The following is a 16,963-nucleotide window of genomic DNA, read 5'->3' on the forward strand; positions in this document are numbered from 1 at the left end:
TAATCTAAGCAAATAATTATGGTTTTTAAAGTACCTGGAACATTAATTCCTCTTTCATTGTGTAAGAGACCTTTTAAGTCTCCATATATGTGTGTAATCTAGAATCAAATGCATTTGTCAGGGACAAAACAACAGTGAAGAATAACTAACAAATCAGTGGTAAATGCTCTGATAAAGAAAAGGCTGATATCTAGGCCATTCTGTTCTAAAAGACAAATATATTTAACAAGTAGGATTCATCAGACTGAGAATATATCTATTACTAATGTTCATGTTTCTAAAAGTTAGACAGAAAATAATAGCCACTGTGACATTTTCAACTTCACTGTTAAATCCCTTTCCTTCTTTTGAATAATCACTTCAAGACACTAAATTTTAAACTAACCATATCTGCAAGCAAGAAATATGCTCCAATACCTGTAATATGCAAATTGACTCTGAATTTCCATATGTGGCTATAGTATCATCTTATTTTCTCTCCTTTCACTGTTAAATTTGTCAGCCAAACTTGAAACCCTTGAACATTTGGGAAACATATACCGAAAACACACTTAATTCTAACAAAAGTTTTTTCAAAGTTATGGAATGGTAGAAAGCAACTTTCAAGTCCATTTCTGCCCTCAGACTTTTGTCCTTGTCCCATCTGCAAAATCAAAGACAACATTAGACTGCAGTGATCAGGAACTAACTGAAGTGTTCTCTTGAGAATGCTTTCTCCAGAAGGGCACATTTCTGAAGCCTTCTCACCTTTATTATAGTTAAGGATTATCAGATGTCAATGTGCAAATTAGTTTTCAAATCACTTCTGAGGAACCCCACGTTTTGTTCTCCTGGTTAGTCAAATGATGGAAATGCACACCCTCTACTTTGATTAGCTCCAGGTCTCTATGAGAATTCAAATGACTCCATACTTTGAGATTAATTTGATTTAAAAACACTTTCAACATGTTGCTTAGTCATATCTGACTACAGTGTCTGGTTAAGAAGCCAAGTGAATTACAGTTCCTATGATTCCTCTTTCCCATACAATATTACTTGCATTCTAAAAGTTCTCAATGTCTTCATGACAGCTAGCAAACTTCATTACCAGAAAATATTAATTCTGCAAACTATTCAGCTCTTAAGATTTGTGATCTAACCCCAGGTATTTATCAAAAGAATCACATTTCAATAGAACTGATAACTAACTTGCCATTTGTTATTTTTGCACACATTTACTTATCTGTCATTCAGGCCACTCTTCAGATGCACTTGTCTTTCTTTACATTGAAATGTTTGTGCTTGGTTTAGACAATGAGAATTTGGCTTCTGAAAGATCACGTAAATCCCCTTGCAACTCTTTCAGATCAGTTTATCAACACCATTCAGTTTCTGACCTCATCTTACCTCCCCTTCCCAATCCTGAGGAAATGACTCATTTTGTTCTACTGCATTTCTCTTCACAACACAGAGTTCTCTCCCTTCCAACTCATCACATCCCTCTGTGTAAGCCGTAGGAATTTAAGACTGGGAGAGATTTTCAGCCATTCAGTCTGTGGAAAGGCAGTATTCTGACACTTCACAAGGACTGCTTCAAGAATTCAGATTAGAACTTCTCACTCCCAAAGAAAGATTCTTACTCTTAGATCTACAATTTTTCCCACAAATTTTATCTTCACCTCTTCTCCACCAAAATGAACCAAGCTAAATTAGGGTCATTGAGTAAAACAGAGCTTTGCAGTATGTTTCATCTTCAGCAACAATAACATCTCAAGTGAGATGGCTGTAGCGAATTTTTTAAATAATCAGTCTTTTATTTTTTATCTGTTAATAAGCAAAGAAAAGCTCAACTAAAATCAAAGACTTTTCCAAGAAAAGTAAAGTAATGCTTGTTTATCACTGAAACTACAAACCATAAAAGTTCTGTTAATGAGTCTTTTCATTACATGTTTGCTAGAAAAATATTGGAATTAAAATCCAATACAGTAATTTAAAACATTCAAGTTTTCTCAGTCTCAAGTTCAATATAACTTACAGGTTATTTTATATATTTTATGTCTCTCACAATTAGTGAAATTTGGTTGAAACTGGATAGCCTATTCAGAGGCATTTAGGGGCTCACCAGACAGAGGTGGACAATCCAGCAGCATATTTTTCTTTTTTTTTTCTCCTTAAGAATCCAGATTTTAAAAAAAAACCAAACCAAACCAAACAAAACAAAAACAAAACAAAAAATGACCAAAAGCCAAACATTATTCACTGCCACTAAGAACTGATTCCAGTAGAATGTAAGTCAGATTTCCAACCTAATATATTACATGGCATTCTCTAGAGCATGTGCTGGCTTGCACTCAGCGCACTCCTGCAAAGCTAAGAGGGGAAAAGACACTTAGAGCAGTCAGATTTGCAATGCCTGAACTACTAAGATAGGAATCACCTCTACCTTACTTTCCTTATTTCAACATAAAAGGTGTGTATAGATCAGAATTTGCTGATTAGTTTTTAATTCTGCAGAAGTTGCTACTCCATTCCTTTGCATCTTCAAATTAAACCAATCTCTGGCTACATTTCTCAACCTCTCTGTATATAAAGATCTACAGTAATAAAAAAACTCCAAAATAAAAGCAAAAGAAGAAAACTCAAAAAATGAAAGAAAAAAAAAAGTTGTATTCCTATGAATACTTCATTACTGGAGGAACTCAAATTGTGTATATTTACATTTAGAGACATTTTGTGGTTTTTTTCTTTTTTTCTCCAACACACTAAATGAAGAATAGTCTAAAGCTGAAAGTATGAGACAAAGATTGTTGACATTATGTAACTGTTACTCTTAAGATTTCCAGCTTTAGAAAAGTCAGTTTCTACCTATCTCTGAATTTCCTCTATGCAGCTATGGAGAACTCAGGTCTGGTATCTTACAGCTGAACTGTGAGGCCAGTTCCAGTAAGGAATGGCACACTCAGCTACTGCATTAATAGAGACTTTGTAAATATAATGGATCAGTCTATTATTTTTATATTAGTCTGAATATTATAGATCAGTATAATTCCTTCCACAGAACATTGCCTCTTTGAAGGCTCCAGATACAGTTTCATATACAGTCACAGAAGGAATCTCTCATACATGGCAGAAGTAATGACAGTATCACCATGTAATCTAGCTAACAAGAGTTAAAGAGATTTAAAGCTCTGCATTAAAGTTTGGCAGATTATATGTCTGACAGCATTTAGCTAAGACATCTGTAGCTGTCAAGTATAATCACTGTAATGAATGTTCTTCTGTAATCTAAGAGACAACTATTCAGCAAATTTTTAACATCTGGCTAGTCAGCGACTTTTCAGCTAAAGAGGTCAAAACATACTATTTTTAGAAAGAACTGTAATTCAAAGACTCTTTTTCTACTTCTACTTTTGTGGTATATATTCCTGTAATATTTTAGCCCTCAAAATCTGCAGGAAGCATATTATTAAAACTGCACAGAAAGCAAACACAAATTTTTGGAGTTTCACCATGCCACAGAATATCTTTAGTTCATCAGCTGGTAGGAAAGGGCACCATTTCACATAACTACCTCCATGCTCCCATTGTTATTTAAATGTTTACTATGCAGCCAAAACTAAAGGCAGAGAGTTCTAAGGAAATACATTTTCCTAATCCTCAAGTTGTTTCTTTGACTCATTTTCTTGTAATGAGTCTAAAGATTTAGCTGCATTTCTGTAGAAAAGCACCATTCCTTTTGCAAAGAAGTCATAGAATAGACTCACAGAATGGTTTGGATTCGAAGGGAATTTCACAGGTCATCCAGTCCAACCCCTCTGCAATGAGCAAGGCACATTCTCAAGTAAATCAGGCAGCTCAGAGTCCCATTCAACCTGACTTAATGTTTATAGGGGTGGGGCACCCATCACCTCTCTGGGCAGCTGGTGCCAGTGTTTCACCACCCTCATAACAATTCTTTCTTATATATTTCCCCTCTTTTACTTTAAAACAATTATGCCTTGGAATCTGTCCCCATCTTCTTTACAAGATTCTTTTTTGTGTGAAAGGCTGCTAGAAGGTCCCCCTGAAGCCTTATCTTTTCCAGACTGAAGAACACAGGCTCTCTCAGCCTTTCCTCATACGAGAGGTGCTTCAACCCTCTGATAATTTTTGTGGCGTTCCTCTGGACTGGCTCCAGCAGATCCATGTCTTTCCTGTAATAAGGATCCCAGAGCTGGATACAGAACTCCTGGTGGGGAGCAGAGCAGAGAGGGAGAATCCCCTTCCTTAACCTGCTGTCCATGCTGCTTTTGATGCCACCCAGGACATGGCTGGCTTTCTGGCCTGTAAGTGCACACTGCCTGCTCATGTCCAGTTTTTCATTCACCAGTATCCTCAAGTTCTTCTCAGGGCTGCTCTCAATCCCTTCTCTTCTCAGCCTTTATTTATACCAGGGGCTGTCCCGGCCCATGTACACCACCTCACATTTGACCTTGTTCAACACAATGACGATCATGTGAACCCACTTCTCAAGCTCCTCCACATCCCTTTGGATGGCATCCCACCTTCTGGCATGTGAACTGCACCACCCAGCTTGGAGTCACCCACAAACTTGCTGAGAGTGTGCTCGACATGAAAATGTACTGATCTCTGAGGGACACCACTTGTCAGTGATCGCCATCCAGAGATTGAGTCATTGCCTACTCCCCTCTGGACACAACCATCCTACCAATTTGTGATCCATTGAACCAACCATCCATCAAATCCACACCTTACCAAGTCAGAGAGAAGAATACTGGGAGGAACCAAGGCCTTACAGAAGTCCAGACAGATGAGAGCTGTAGCTGTTCTCTTGTTCACTGATACAGTCATTTGATCACAGAAGGCCACTAGGTTGGCCCTGCCTTTGGGTGGAGCTGTGCTGTCTGTCCTGAATCACCCCTCTGTCCTCTGTGTGCCTCAACACAGCTTCTAGGAGGATCTGTTCCATGATTCCCAGGCAGAGTAGAAACCCCGAAGGTGAGGATAATATCCTGTCAGCTAGTTCCTAGCCTCCTTCTCTCTACTCTTTTTTAAAAATGGGTGCAATATTTCCAATTTTCCAGTCACCAGGGACTTCACCTGATTTCCATGACTTTGCAAGTATAATGGAGAGTAAGTACCCTCCACTTGACCTAGACCTTCTAAAAATATTTGAAATACTCTGTAACCAAAGTGATACACTGTTGTAATGACTGCTGCTTAAGGAAAGGGTACAGTCATTGGGGCTCACTAGTAACCTCAACAAACTCTTGCAGGTGCCCTCTCATCTTCTCATAAGGTAGATCATCAAGAAAAGAAGTTAATGACTGATTTTTCTTAGAAATAAGAAATTAAAAGTAGAATTGATTACAACTGACTCTTGCAGAACCATTTTGGCAGTGTCCTAAATACTGAGACCAAGAACAGCCAGGATCCAAAATGCCATTTTTTACTAACTGCTTAGCCTTTTTAACAAGATTCAACACAATAAAATCAAACAAGGAAACAAGTAAAACACTTCAAATATAAATGGATAAACAGCTTAAGGGACTTTGCTGTTACAATATCTTATTCTGGTATGAATACCATTGCTACAGCAAAAGGAAAAGGACAGATTAAAACATGTATTATGGTATTTGTACTTAGGCCAAGTGTTCATAAACCCCACTGTCTATCTACAGTAGCACTTGCTAAAGGTAAAAACAGAAAACAGTGCATCACTGATATTCACTTGCTTTGGGCAGTCATTAATTACAAGATTTCAAGAGCTGGAGTTGACATCATATTTAATAGGATGGATTTGTGTAACAAAACCTTACAGAATTGTTTTTTGAACCTATTTACTAGAGCAGTAGATCTTACTGTATAACAGTAAGAAAATACATTCATGAGAGAGATTCAAAATAACTGCTTTCTAAAAGGTTTCCAGAGTTGGGTTCCACAGCAAGGAGTTCTGCAGAAGCCATTCTCAGTAGGTGATTTTGTTTTAGTATATATCAGTTAACAACCTGAATAAGCTGATGGAAAAAAAATGATAGGCAAAACTAAGTGGATTTTTGGCTCTGCTAGTGAAGGAGATGACTTTTTAATAAACAGCACCAGACAGGTTATTAAGCTAAAGCTTTTAGACATACTTTTACTTGACACTAATCAATATTTTCATATTTTCATCAATAACATAAAAGAAGTACATATTCTGTCATGTGAATAACATACTGATAAAAATAAAACTGATGCAGAAGAAAAAAAGGAATTACCTTCTTGTGTTTTTTTGCTGTGTATTGCAGTCAGAATGTTTAATTGAAGCTGAAACTTTTTGCTTAGCCAGGATTATTTCTTTAGCCTAAAATAAAAATAGACAAAACATAATTCTCATAAAAGTTGACACTTTTGCTTGCAAGCATTTAAATAATCTTTCAAAAATAGAAAATTTTGAGTGTCTGCATAAATTTTCTCTTGTGACATTTACTCTTTCTGTTACATTTTAACACTTCACTCAGCATGAAACACAGACATAAGGCAAGTTAAACCAAATTATCTGAATGGAAATATAGTCAAACATTTATAAAATTATACATAAAAGAGTTTTTAAATACATACATCTACTTGTGTTTAAATACATACCATCTAGTTTAGCACCATGTTAATAACGCACATTACTGACTGCATTTTGGTTCTGCTGTCCAAGTACATGTTCTGAAATTTTTTTTAAAAATCAGCTGCAATCTCCTCACTCAAATGACAAGTGACCACAAACTCCCTCAGCTCCTTTGCTAAAACAGAAACTTAGGTTCAAAGTCCAGATGAATTCCCTTCTCAAAGAAAACACGTCCATCATGATAATTTGAAAGACTGGTTATTAACAAAAGGGTATCTCATTGCAAAAGGAGATTGCAAAAGGATGTCTTGTCTCTTTCTCTTCATAACAGCATGAGAGAGGGATCCCTTAAGCATCTGAAAGGAGGAAGAACAGGAACTATACCAAATAGTTCATGTTATTCACTGTTTCATAGTCCAATTGATTTGAGAGCAGTCTGCTCCAGAAGCCCTTTGAATTTAGTCTCCACTCTGAACCCCAAATTATATAAAGACAGAGTCTGTAGCTTCAGTCATCTGTTTCTGGAAATCAGTGTGAAGAGGCTGAACCCCTCTGGTTCTGTATATGCTCTGATGACAGAAAGAAAGCTTTGTTTCTTTCTACCTTTCCTCTTTTCAAATGTTCTTTGTTTCTAACAGAAATTCATTCTGCTGATCCCCTTGAGACTCATGCTTCTTACTTTGTCCTCAGAGCACACCATCAAGGATGGTGAAGAAAGGTGCTGATTCTGCACTCCTAAGAAAATACATCCTTGACAAGAACTGACCTTGGAACTTAGGAAGGGTTAGGATTTGCCTACTTTGGGTTCAGTGGTAAGATAACAGTGTGAAATTTGAAGCCTGTGGTATATAAGAAAATGGACTAAATTAATATAATGAAGCTTTCTGAAAGTTATTCTTTGATACTAATATTTACAATACTAATACTATGATTTCTAATATTTGCATTTTTCTGTACAGTTTTGGACACCACAATATAAAAAGACACGAAGCTGAGAGCATGCAAAGGAGATCAAAAGGATGGTGAAGGGTCTGGAGGAGAAGCCGTATGAAGAGTAGCTGAGGTCACTTGGTGTCCTCAGCCTGGAGGAGGTGGAGGGGAGGCTTCATTGAGGTCTGCAATGTCCTCATGAGAGAAAGAGGACAGGCAGGCACTGATCTCTTCTCTCAGGTGACCAATGACCCAAGACAATGCCTGGAGCTGTGTCAGGGGAGGTTTAGGATACTGGGAAAAGGTTCTTCACCCAGAGGGTGGCTGGGCACTGGAACAGGCTCTCCAGGAAAGTGGTCACAGCACCAAGCCTGAGAGAGTTCAAGAAGTGTTTGGACAAAGCTCTCAGGCACATGGTGTGACTCTTGGGGTGTCCTGTGCAGGGCCAAGACTTGCATTTGATGATCCTGATGGGTTCCATCCAGCCCAGCACATCCTATGAGTCTATGATTAATTAGAAAACAGAAAATGCACCCCTTTTAAGATCATTATCAAAGGATTCTAGATAGAGATGTTTTAAATAAAATCTGGAGTATATTTGAAAAAACAGAAGGGATATCTGAAAGCCATATTTTTATTCATATTTTCAGTCCATCTTTTTTTTTTCCTACAATGGCTTTCTTATTCTACAATGGGAATTTCTCTGAGTAAACAGATTTCCCCTGAAACACATTTATGCTGAAGGATTATTAGATTTCTAGGGTTCCACAGCTGTGTCTCCACATGCCTTTGATGGTAATGAAATATTACTGCATTTACCGTACCTAGGTAAGTAAGAATTATATAAAGTAATTCTATCAAATAACACTGACATGCATAATACACACCACTTCTATTTTTAGATTAATTAAAGAATCTAACTCTCATTGATCTTTAAATTTCTAATCTCTTTTGAAATCCCCAGCAATAAAAAGCTGTCAGCATTCATTTGTGGCTGGTAATATAATAAAGAATTAATCAAAAGTCCAATTTTTACTCTCTGACTCACTAAAATGAGAAAAAGTTTTAAAACATGACAGAGGATGTCTCAGAACCCTAAATAAAACCTGCTTGTTAATAACACTGGTGTTTGATGCTTTTAGAGAGGCAGTGATTAAAATGCTGGTGTAATGTACTGATGACATTTTATGAAATCATTTATTTAATATGCCAATTTTAGTCAAATTCTATTAAAGAATCTCCCAATTTTTCATTTGCCTGCATCATCTGCAAAGATGATGCTACCAGAGCATAGAGGTTCAAAATCTGAGAAGTTTCATGTCACAAATATTTTTCCCAGAACACAAGGCATGTACAATGTACATGTTACCTTACTCATGTAAAATCTCCATACAAAGGATTATTGCAGTATAAACACTACACTTTGAAAGTGTCACAATATTATTTCACTGAACATTGTGTCCTTCAGTTTCTTTTGATGACCTTCCAAAAACTGTTGGTAAACACTGCCTTAGAAAGGCACCCATTATGTGGTGATTTGTTGTGTAGCAAGTAATATGGTTAAAAATATGTTTCCAGAAATGAATGTGAAAATTATTCCTTTCTTTTACTTCATGTAGAATTTACTATCTCCAACATCTGTGATGTGACAAGCTCATCAGAGAGGCAAGGAAAGAGGTTTTGCTTTTGTTTTTAAAGACTAGGAAACTATAAACAGGCTGGAAGATGAATGGTGAAAGGTTTATTAACCTGATCAGAAGCTCACTAAAACAAGTGAAAACCACTTAGAATTCAGATAGATTTCTATTGTATAACTGAGAAGAGATATTTTTAGGATACTATTGCATGAAGCTTATTATAGGAAACTATTTTTAGATTAGTGGACAACATTTCAGTTATGTAAGGAATGTGCTAGGCTATTTATCTAGCTGCAAAACAAACAAAAAAATTCATAACTGTTTTTCAGAAACAAAAGGATAAAATACAGCATAATATAGTCATTAAGCTTGTCTTGTCACTGATACAGCCTGAAAGAAGTTGAATGTATTTTGGTCTTCCTATTAACTTACTAAGAGGAATTCCCATTAAGTTGCTGATCTTGAACTAGTATTCTAAAGCACTGATAAAATCAGCCACAATATCCTGCAAGAAAATATCTATTGCCCTTCCTGTTTTCAATCATTATTCATTTACCTTTCTTCCTCTATTACATCTATTACATCTCATTAGTCATAATGATAAAATTTGTATGGTTAGAGATCATCTGAAGAGGATCTATGCCCCAAAAATTTAAACTGAGCATTCTATTTCAGTCCTAGGGTAATAGAACAGATTCTGTGGCAGTAAAAAGAACAGTGAACAATAGCTTAGTATCCTTTACATGCAATTGCAGTGAAGTAACACAGATCCATCTTTGGTCAGCAAATCCATGAACTTCACAGGGTCACAGAATGCTGGAGATTGGCAAGGACCTGTGGAGATCATCTAATCCAAACCCCTGCTCAAGCAGAGCCCACTTGAGCCAGTTGCTCAGGACCACATCCAAGGTTTTAGAATATCTCCAGGGATGGAGGATTCACAACCTCCCTGGGTGACCTGTGCAGACACCTGGTCACCCTCACAGTCAGAGTTTCCTGGTCTTCAGAGGGAACTCCTGTATTTCAGTCTGTGCCCACTGTCTCTGGTGCTGTCACTGGGCACCACTGAAAAGAGCCTGGCTCTGACTCTTTGCACCCTCCCTTTAGGTATTTCTGCATATTGGTAAGATCCCCTTGAGCCTTCTCTCCTCCAGGTTGGACAGTCCCAGCTCTCTCAGCCTTCCCTCACAGGAGAGTTGTTCCAGTTCCTTGATCATCTTTGTGGCCCTTTCCCGGATTCTCTCCAGCAGGTCCATGTCTCTCTTGCACTGGGGAGCCCAGCACTGGATGTGTCTCTCACATGGGGGGAGGGATGAGGGGGAGGATGGCCTTCCTCCACCTGCTGGCAATGCTCCTAAGCGGCTCAGAACACAGCTGGTGTTCTTGGACAGAAGAGGGTATTGCTGACTCATGTTCAGCTACCAAGACTCCCAGGTGCTTTGCTGCAAAACTGCTTCCCAGAATCCACTGACAACAAAGACACCCTGCAGCATTCCATTCAGGCATCCCTCCCTGTGTCCAAGCTACTCAAGCAGTTTTAACCAAACCAAGTCCAAGCTGAGAACATCAACTCAGTTATTCGATAGTGCTTCTCTCTCCTCATGAGCATCATGTATTCTGAGATGAAGTATGCTCCAGAGCCTCAGGCTAGGCAAAATATCAAGGTAGGTTAAATATAAAGTTAATAATGGAATAAAGGCAGTTCTCAATCACGGTATGAAGAGAGAATATTCATTTTGCTGATTTAGGTATGATTTTATAGGTAGGCAGCAGAGTTAATATATACCCAGAAACACTTGGAAATATTTACATTTTCTAAGGCATTGATCATCCACAAAGGAACTAGCAAAATGTATGAGTAATAAAAGCAGGGTATGGGACAGAAACTGCAAAGACAAGTAACTATTAAACAAAAAAAAAAATCATATACATTTGAAAATTACATCCAAATTGACAAATGTCAAGGCCTCATTTTCAAACAAATTTATGGAAACATAAATTATCACTTGAGTGAATTTTGAACATCCAGAAAATACATACCTTAACCAAGTAACTACAATTTGCAGTATTCTTACAGTTTTTGGCAAAAATGCATGTTTGATACTAGAGTGACAGTTTGTGATTCGATGAGGGCCTGTCCTCATAGGGACAGACAGATGGTATGGGACTGGAGTGTAGAAGGGAACATAGAAGGTAATAACCACAAAAGTTAGAGCCAAAAGTTAGAGCTACTAGATGCATAGTCTCAGAATTAAATCAGAGCACAAAGAGAAAAAAATGACCCCATATAGCAGGTGAAGCTATTTCAGCTAAATAGCTTCCTCCGTCAGAAGGAAATGCTGTATTTGATATATTCTGGTGAAGTCACACATATCCCCTGCCCTTACACAACAGAGAAATTTTTCTAAAGGGCAGAAGGGTAAGGCTAGAGCACCAAGAGATTGGTTTTTCATTGTAACTATCCTTGGGCAGGATTACTGTATTACAGAGGCCTAAAAAGCAACCCAACCCTCCCAAGGCAAGAGCAGAAGATGTTGCAGTTGATTAACTTCTCCCTCAGCATCCAGAACCCCACCATATAATCCATTCTCATCTCTGGAACTCCACCTCCCTAGAACTTCCAGCTCCCTGTCTGCTCCAAGCAGTGTCAGTTTAAACACCATGTTGCCACAAGCTTCTTGCTCTATGGTCAGAGTAGTTTGTACAGCTGGTCGGGGGATCCTTTCCAGAGGATGCCAGGCAGAGCATGAAGGGAAAATGAATTAAGCAACTCTTTTTCCAAAAACATGAGAAATGAGAGTAGTGCATCATCCCTTTATTTGAACAAATATGTAACCTTCATACATATGTGTGCCATACAAGTTTTGATAAACTGATTTGTTCTTATTATTTCACAAGTGGAAAAAGGAAGTAGGTATGTGTTTATTTTCATTATTTAAAAAAACCCCTATCTCCTTAGACATTTGCATAATACTGCATGTTTTGCATAGTCTCTTTTAGCACATAAAAAGCTGATCTTGTTTAAAGTAAAGGAAATATGAATTTCTATTAATACTGATTTTTGTTATGCTCCTTTAGAGGGATTTTAAATACTAAGGCTTGGGTCTGCAATTAAATTGTCTTTATGCAATGTTCCTTTTTTTGGAAAATATGCCCTGATGGGAAAGGCAAGACTGCATATCTTCAGCAAGCCAGATGTTACCTGTAACTCAGAGACATTCCCAAAGTACTCACAACATTTAAGGACCTTTGTGTGATGTCTCCTATTTTACATACCTTTGGCATGGTGACAACTAAATGGCCAGTTGTTTGTGATCTTTTAGCAGAGCTGCTGTCTGGCTTCACTTCCTCAGGGAGCACAAGCTGAAAAGGCTATGAAACAAAATGGAATTGAAGTAGATAATGCTAAAATATTTTTTTCTTTCTTTTACATGGACAAAACAAATACAAAGCTACCATTATCACATCCTTTGATTTTAAGGACACTGCAGGTCTAAATGCTTTCACTTTATGTATGGTATTACTAAACCTAATAAATTATGCTAAATAGCTTTTGCTTACAAGTAGTGTCAGATGTATGTTGCTGAATTGCTGCCATTCCTGAAGTGGCATTTCTAAAGAAGGTTATAAATGATGCTTGACTTATATTAGCAATTAAATGAGAAAGATTATCCAGTCTATTTTGACATAAATCAATTCTCAAGTTTTGTTTATGCAGTTGGCTCAGTTAAAAATAGGGATTTTGGTTTACTGTGGAAGTACTTTGATTTTTTTTCTAAAATGATGATAAAAGTAAAACCACTGTGAAGAGAGAACACTAGAACAACATTTTAAATGCCCTTCCAAAAGAATATACATCCATTAGTTTCTGTCAGCTACAAATTCCAGATTGTGAAATTGCTAAATTCTAGCCTAGGGCAACTAGGAAGCTCTCTTCTAAAGTGAATTATGGTACACTGTGTGGGGGGAGTAAGAAGAGAGGAGAAAAGGAAAGTGAACTTTTATTTCAGGCTTTGTACATCTGGTTAGGATTTCCAGAGTTTATGTGTGGTTCAAAATAATGCTGGTATTGAAAGAACATTCTCTCTGCATAGATGCAAACGATTGGTAACTTAAAGAAGTCAGATCCAGAGTCCACTGAATAACTATGGCAAACATGAACTCTTGATTTGAAATGATTGTAAAAGAAATCACAAACCTTTCCCTTCACCAGTACTCGTATGTAAGTTGGCTGCACATCAACATCAAGTAAAGAAGTGTCCAAATGTCTTCAGAATGAAATATAAATAAATGAATCAATCAACAAAGACCATATAGCTCTTTCAAATTTTCACAGTTTATAAAGCACAAGCTTAAATTTCGGTTATTAAATTTTCCAAAATACTATTAGGATTTAAAGTTTTGGGGAAAAACACCCCATGATCTTCCTGTGAATGTCACTTATAATAATGTCTAAATTCTGTCAAGTCCATGACATTAATTATTGTATAACTGCAAGAATTCAAAATCCTTGAGGAAAACAAAAAGGTCTTTCATCTGTTAGTTTAGTTCTTTACATTAATATGAAAATTAATCTATGTGCTATTTAAAATTGTGAAAATAATTTCCAACTTTTCTTTCTGAAGGTTTTACTACTAAAATTATAACAGAAATTCCCTTTTTTTTGTACAGAATTTGCTGGAAAACAATGAACAGATATACCTTCTATTCCCAGAAAACACAGTAATTTTAAATCTTTCAAACAAAATTTGTGGCCTGTAAAAGCTCCACTTTTACATCTGCTCTTCCCTATGTGACACCTGGTGTGACTCATGGAAATGCACAAGTACATATTTCCCATTTCCCTTCTTTCACAACATTACTTTACAGGTGAATTTTTCAAATGTTTTAGTCTGCATTTCTTACAAGTGAGCACAGAATATTAAAATATGGACTACCCAGGGTCCCAAAGTGTTCAAGAAATGACTGTACGTGGCACTTAGTGACGTGGTGTAGTTGACAAGGTCATGATGGTTCAAAGGTTGGACTTAATAATCTTGAAGGTCTTTTCCAACCTAAATGATTCTGTGATTCTGCAGTACATCTAGCAATTTATTGCACCTGAAGAGATTTTCTGAGGTTCCAGAAAAAGATCTGTATCTTCTAAGTCAGAAACATAGAGCAAACCTCTTCTGAGGGAAATTAATGACTTTCAAGGGAAGCACACCAGGCATGAATAATATTTTTGTGCTATAAAACTAGTTCAAGTTTTATGTAACAAGTTCCTATTATGGATAGATACATTTGTGGGTTTCCAGCCCCTTCCTGAAGAATGGAAAAGGTCATTGTAGTGCTTAGCAGTATAGGTACTACCTCCTTGTCATATTTTGCCTGATTCAACCAAATTTCTTCCAAGCAAGGCTCCGGTATGTTTCAAGAATAGGCACAAGCCATGGACTCTTTCCACTAATCAAGGAAAATAAGACAAGTCTACTCTACTCTGTCTCAGGGAGAAGAAGAATTTAACTAGAAGCACACAAACTGTACTGAGGCACTTCTAGGGCCAAAGCATGAGCAAAAAACCCACTCCCTACAGCCCTTATCTGCAAAGGAAGAACGGAAAAGATTTTACATACATACAAGAGAACAGGTGTGGAAGACACCTGCCTGTGGGCTGCAGAAAATATCAGTTCCCAAAAGGACTATTAGACACAGTTTCCATTCAGGATTCACAGAACAGTCTGAAGGGCCTTTGGCTTATTCAGCTTCACTTCTTTGGCACAGGTTTTGAGATTGGTTCCATTATCCACTACATTATTTGTTTTCTTCTTGAAAAGTCCCCATTACAGAGAGCAGTATAATTAAAACACTGTGTATTACATCTTATGAGTGGCAAAAATTATTGGGAAAAAAGATCTGACCTGTAAACAGCAAGATCCAAGATGATCTGATTGTTTTCTTCATCATCTTTCAGAGAGAAATGAAGCCTAATAACAATGACAAGAAACACCTCCAGGATAAATATTGCTGAAGTGAATAAGCAAACATTACAGCATAGTTCAAATGTTAGCAATTTTAGATGAATACAAACACCATTTATACAATATGTCATGTGATTATTTAGAAACAGTTGCAATTTGCCCCATGAACAGAAAAAAGTAACTGGCATTTGAGCCAAGGTCATTCTGGTATTTATTTTCTGTTCTCCCCACTGAAACCACAAGAAAAAGAAAAAAAATGATCTGCTGAAGGTCAGTTAAAATTAAGTTTATTCTGACAATGCAGAACGAGAGACATCTGCTGGTGAAACCTGTCTGCTCTATTACATCTTCATAGAAAAAAACTGCTCCAAAATGCATGAAAAACACAGAACTTTGTCATTCTAGCCTTATTGTATGTTTAAAAAATATGCACTTTTTTTACAGTAATTGATTTGCCCCAAGTATAAAAATCTGTCTGTGCATTTCCAGAGTAAAACAAGATTTGCATAATATCCTTGATTCTATAAGCTTTATATTTGTTGAAAATGAGCCTGTAGATTGTATTAGCTGTGTGTTTGTGAACTGTTGGCTGTGTTCTTAAAATTGAGTATGAATCTTAACAGTTATAAATTGATGCCATCTATTACTACAACTGTAAGGAGATCTAGTCTAGACTTACAAGTTCTGCTCATATGCTCAAACACTTCCCATGTATGAAAGCAGAGAGAAAAGAGAATGAAATTACCTACAAATGAGAAGCTTTTGATAAATTAGTTTTTAGTATTAAATGAAAAGATTTTGCTTAATATAATTTATCTGGGCTATTTCAGTGACATTAAAATACTTAGATAAAATGGGTTCAGGTAATGGAAAGATGCTCAAAATGTTAACAGATTAGATGATAAATTTTTTCGGCAATAAAAATATTTTATAGATATATTTTTCACTCTTTGCTCTCCTATATTCTGGAACAGTCAATTTGCAAGAAAGTTTACAAAGGGTTGTAGTTTATGAGTATTTTTTAATGGAAAAGTGCAAAGAATACAAAACAGCTTTATTTCCTGTCTTACTGCATCACTGATCTTGAGAATCCATTAAAACATGAAGGGTGAACAAGAGGACAGAATCATAAAATTTTCCAGGAGGAATCTTAATTAGAACTGAAGAAGAGAAACAATCTGTCCTCAGCAGCAAGCAGACATCCCTCTTGCTAACTTTCCAAAAGAACATCAGAGAAGTTTGGACATTTTTATGGACATGAGACTTCCACGTTGAAGCAAAAACTTTGGAGAACACCATCTGCTTACTTGTATCTCATTCTTTATCTCTCTCCAATACACTGCCAGATTGCACTGAACAGCTGTGACATTCTTGTTGAAGTCATGACAAAAAATGCTCATTGGTCTGCCTTTATGTGGGCACATCCACAGACTAAATTCAGAAAACTCGGGTGACACAAACAGGGATGCTACTAACAGTGAACTCTGATTCTTCTAAAAAAGATAGCTAGATATTTAGTCTAAATGTCTCTGCTTTTTAGAGGCACAAACAACTTCTATTAACATAAGATTTAAATTATTTTAGGCTTGTCTTTTTTGATTAGAAAATGATACCATTTTTTTTTTTAGTCAACACATTTTTACTGAAAAAAGTATATCAATACAATGGAAAGTATCTTCTGGTATAGATAGACTAAACATGGCTCTACATGACACTAAACATGACACTAAAATCTTCCACTATCTTTAACTCTCTCTGTTCTACTGAAAACTCTGCACTACATAAAATTTCTTGAATTTGCAAGGACTTCTAAATTTCCAAGATTTAGAAAGCAGTCTTCATGCTAATGATAAGCATGT

At 36.7% G+C, this 16,963-nt stretch overlaps 1 protein-coding gene across 1 annotated transcript in view; it reads right to left on the reverse strand.

The window, feature by feature from the left end:
- DNAAF11 (dynein axonemal assembly factor 11) overlaps nt 1-16,963 on the reverse strand; it is a 35,346-nt gene that overhangs the window by 3,788 nt on the left and 14,595 nt on the right. Inside the window, exons 8-11 of the mRNA XM_041488086.1 lie at nt 15,045-15,110; nt 13,343-13,412; nt 12,421-12,516; nt 6,237-6,322 (exon numbers count right to left, since the gene is read on the reverse strand). Coding sequence (XP_041344020.1) covers nt 6,237-6,322; nt 12,421-12,516; nt 13,343-13,412; nt 15,045-15,110 — 318 coding nt within the window. The remainder of the gene's footprint in view (nt 1-6,236; nt 6,323-12,420; nt 12,517-13,342; nt 13,413-15,044; nt 15,111-16,963) is intronic.

This window comes from Pyrgilauda ruficollis, unplaced genomic scaffold (assembly GCF_017590135.1).
Source record: "Pyrgilauda ruficollis isolate IOZ18807 unplaced genomic scaffold, ASM1759013v1 scaffold87, whole genome shotgun sequence".
NCBI classification, from domain to species: Eukaryota; Metazoa; Chordata; class Aves; order Passeriformes; family Passeridae; genus Pyrgilauda; species Pyrgilauda ruficollis.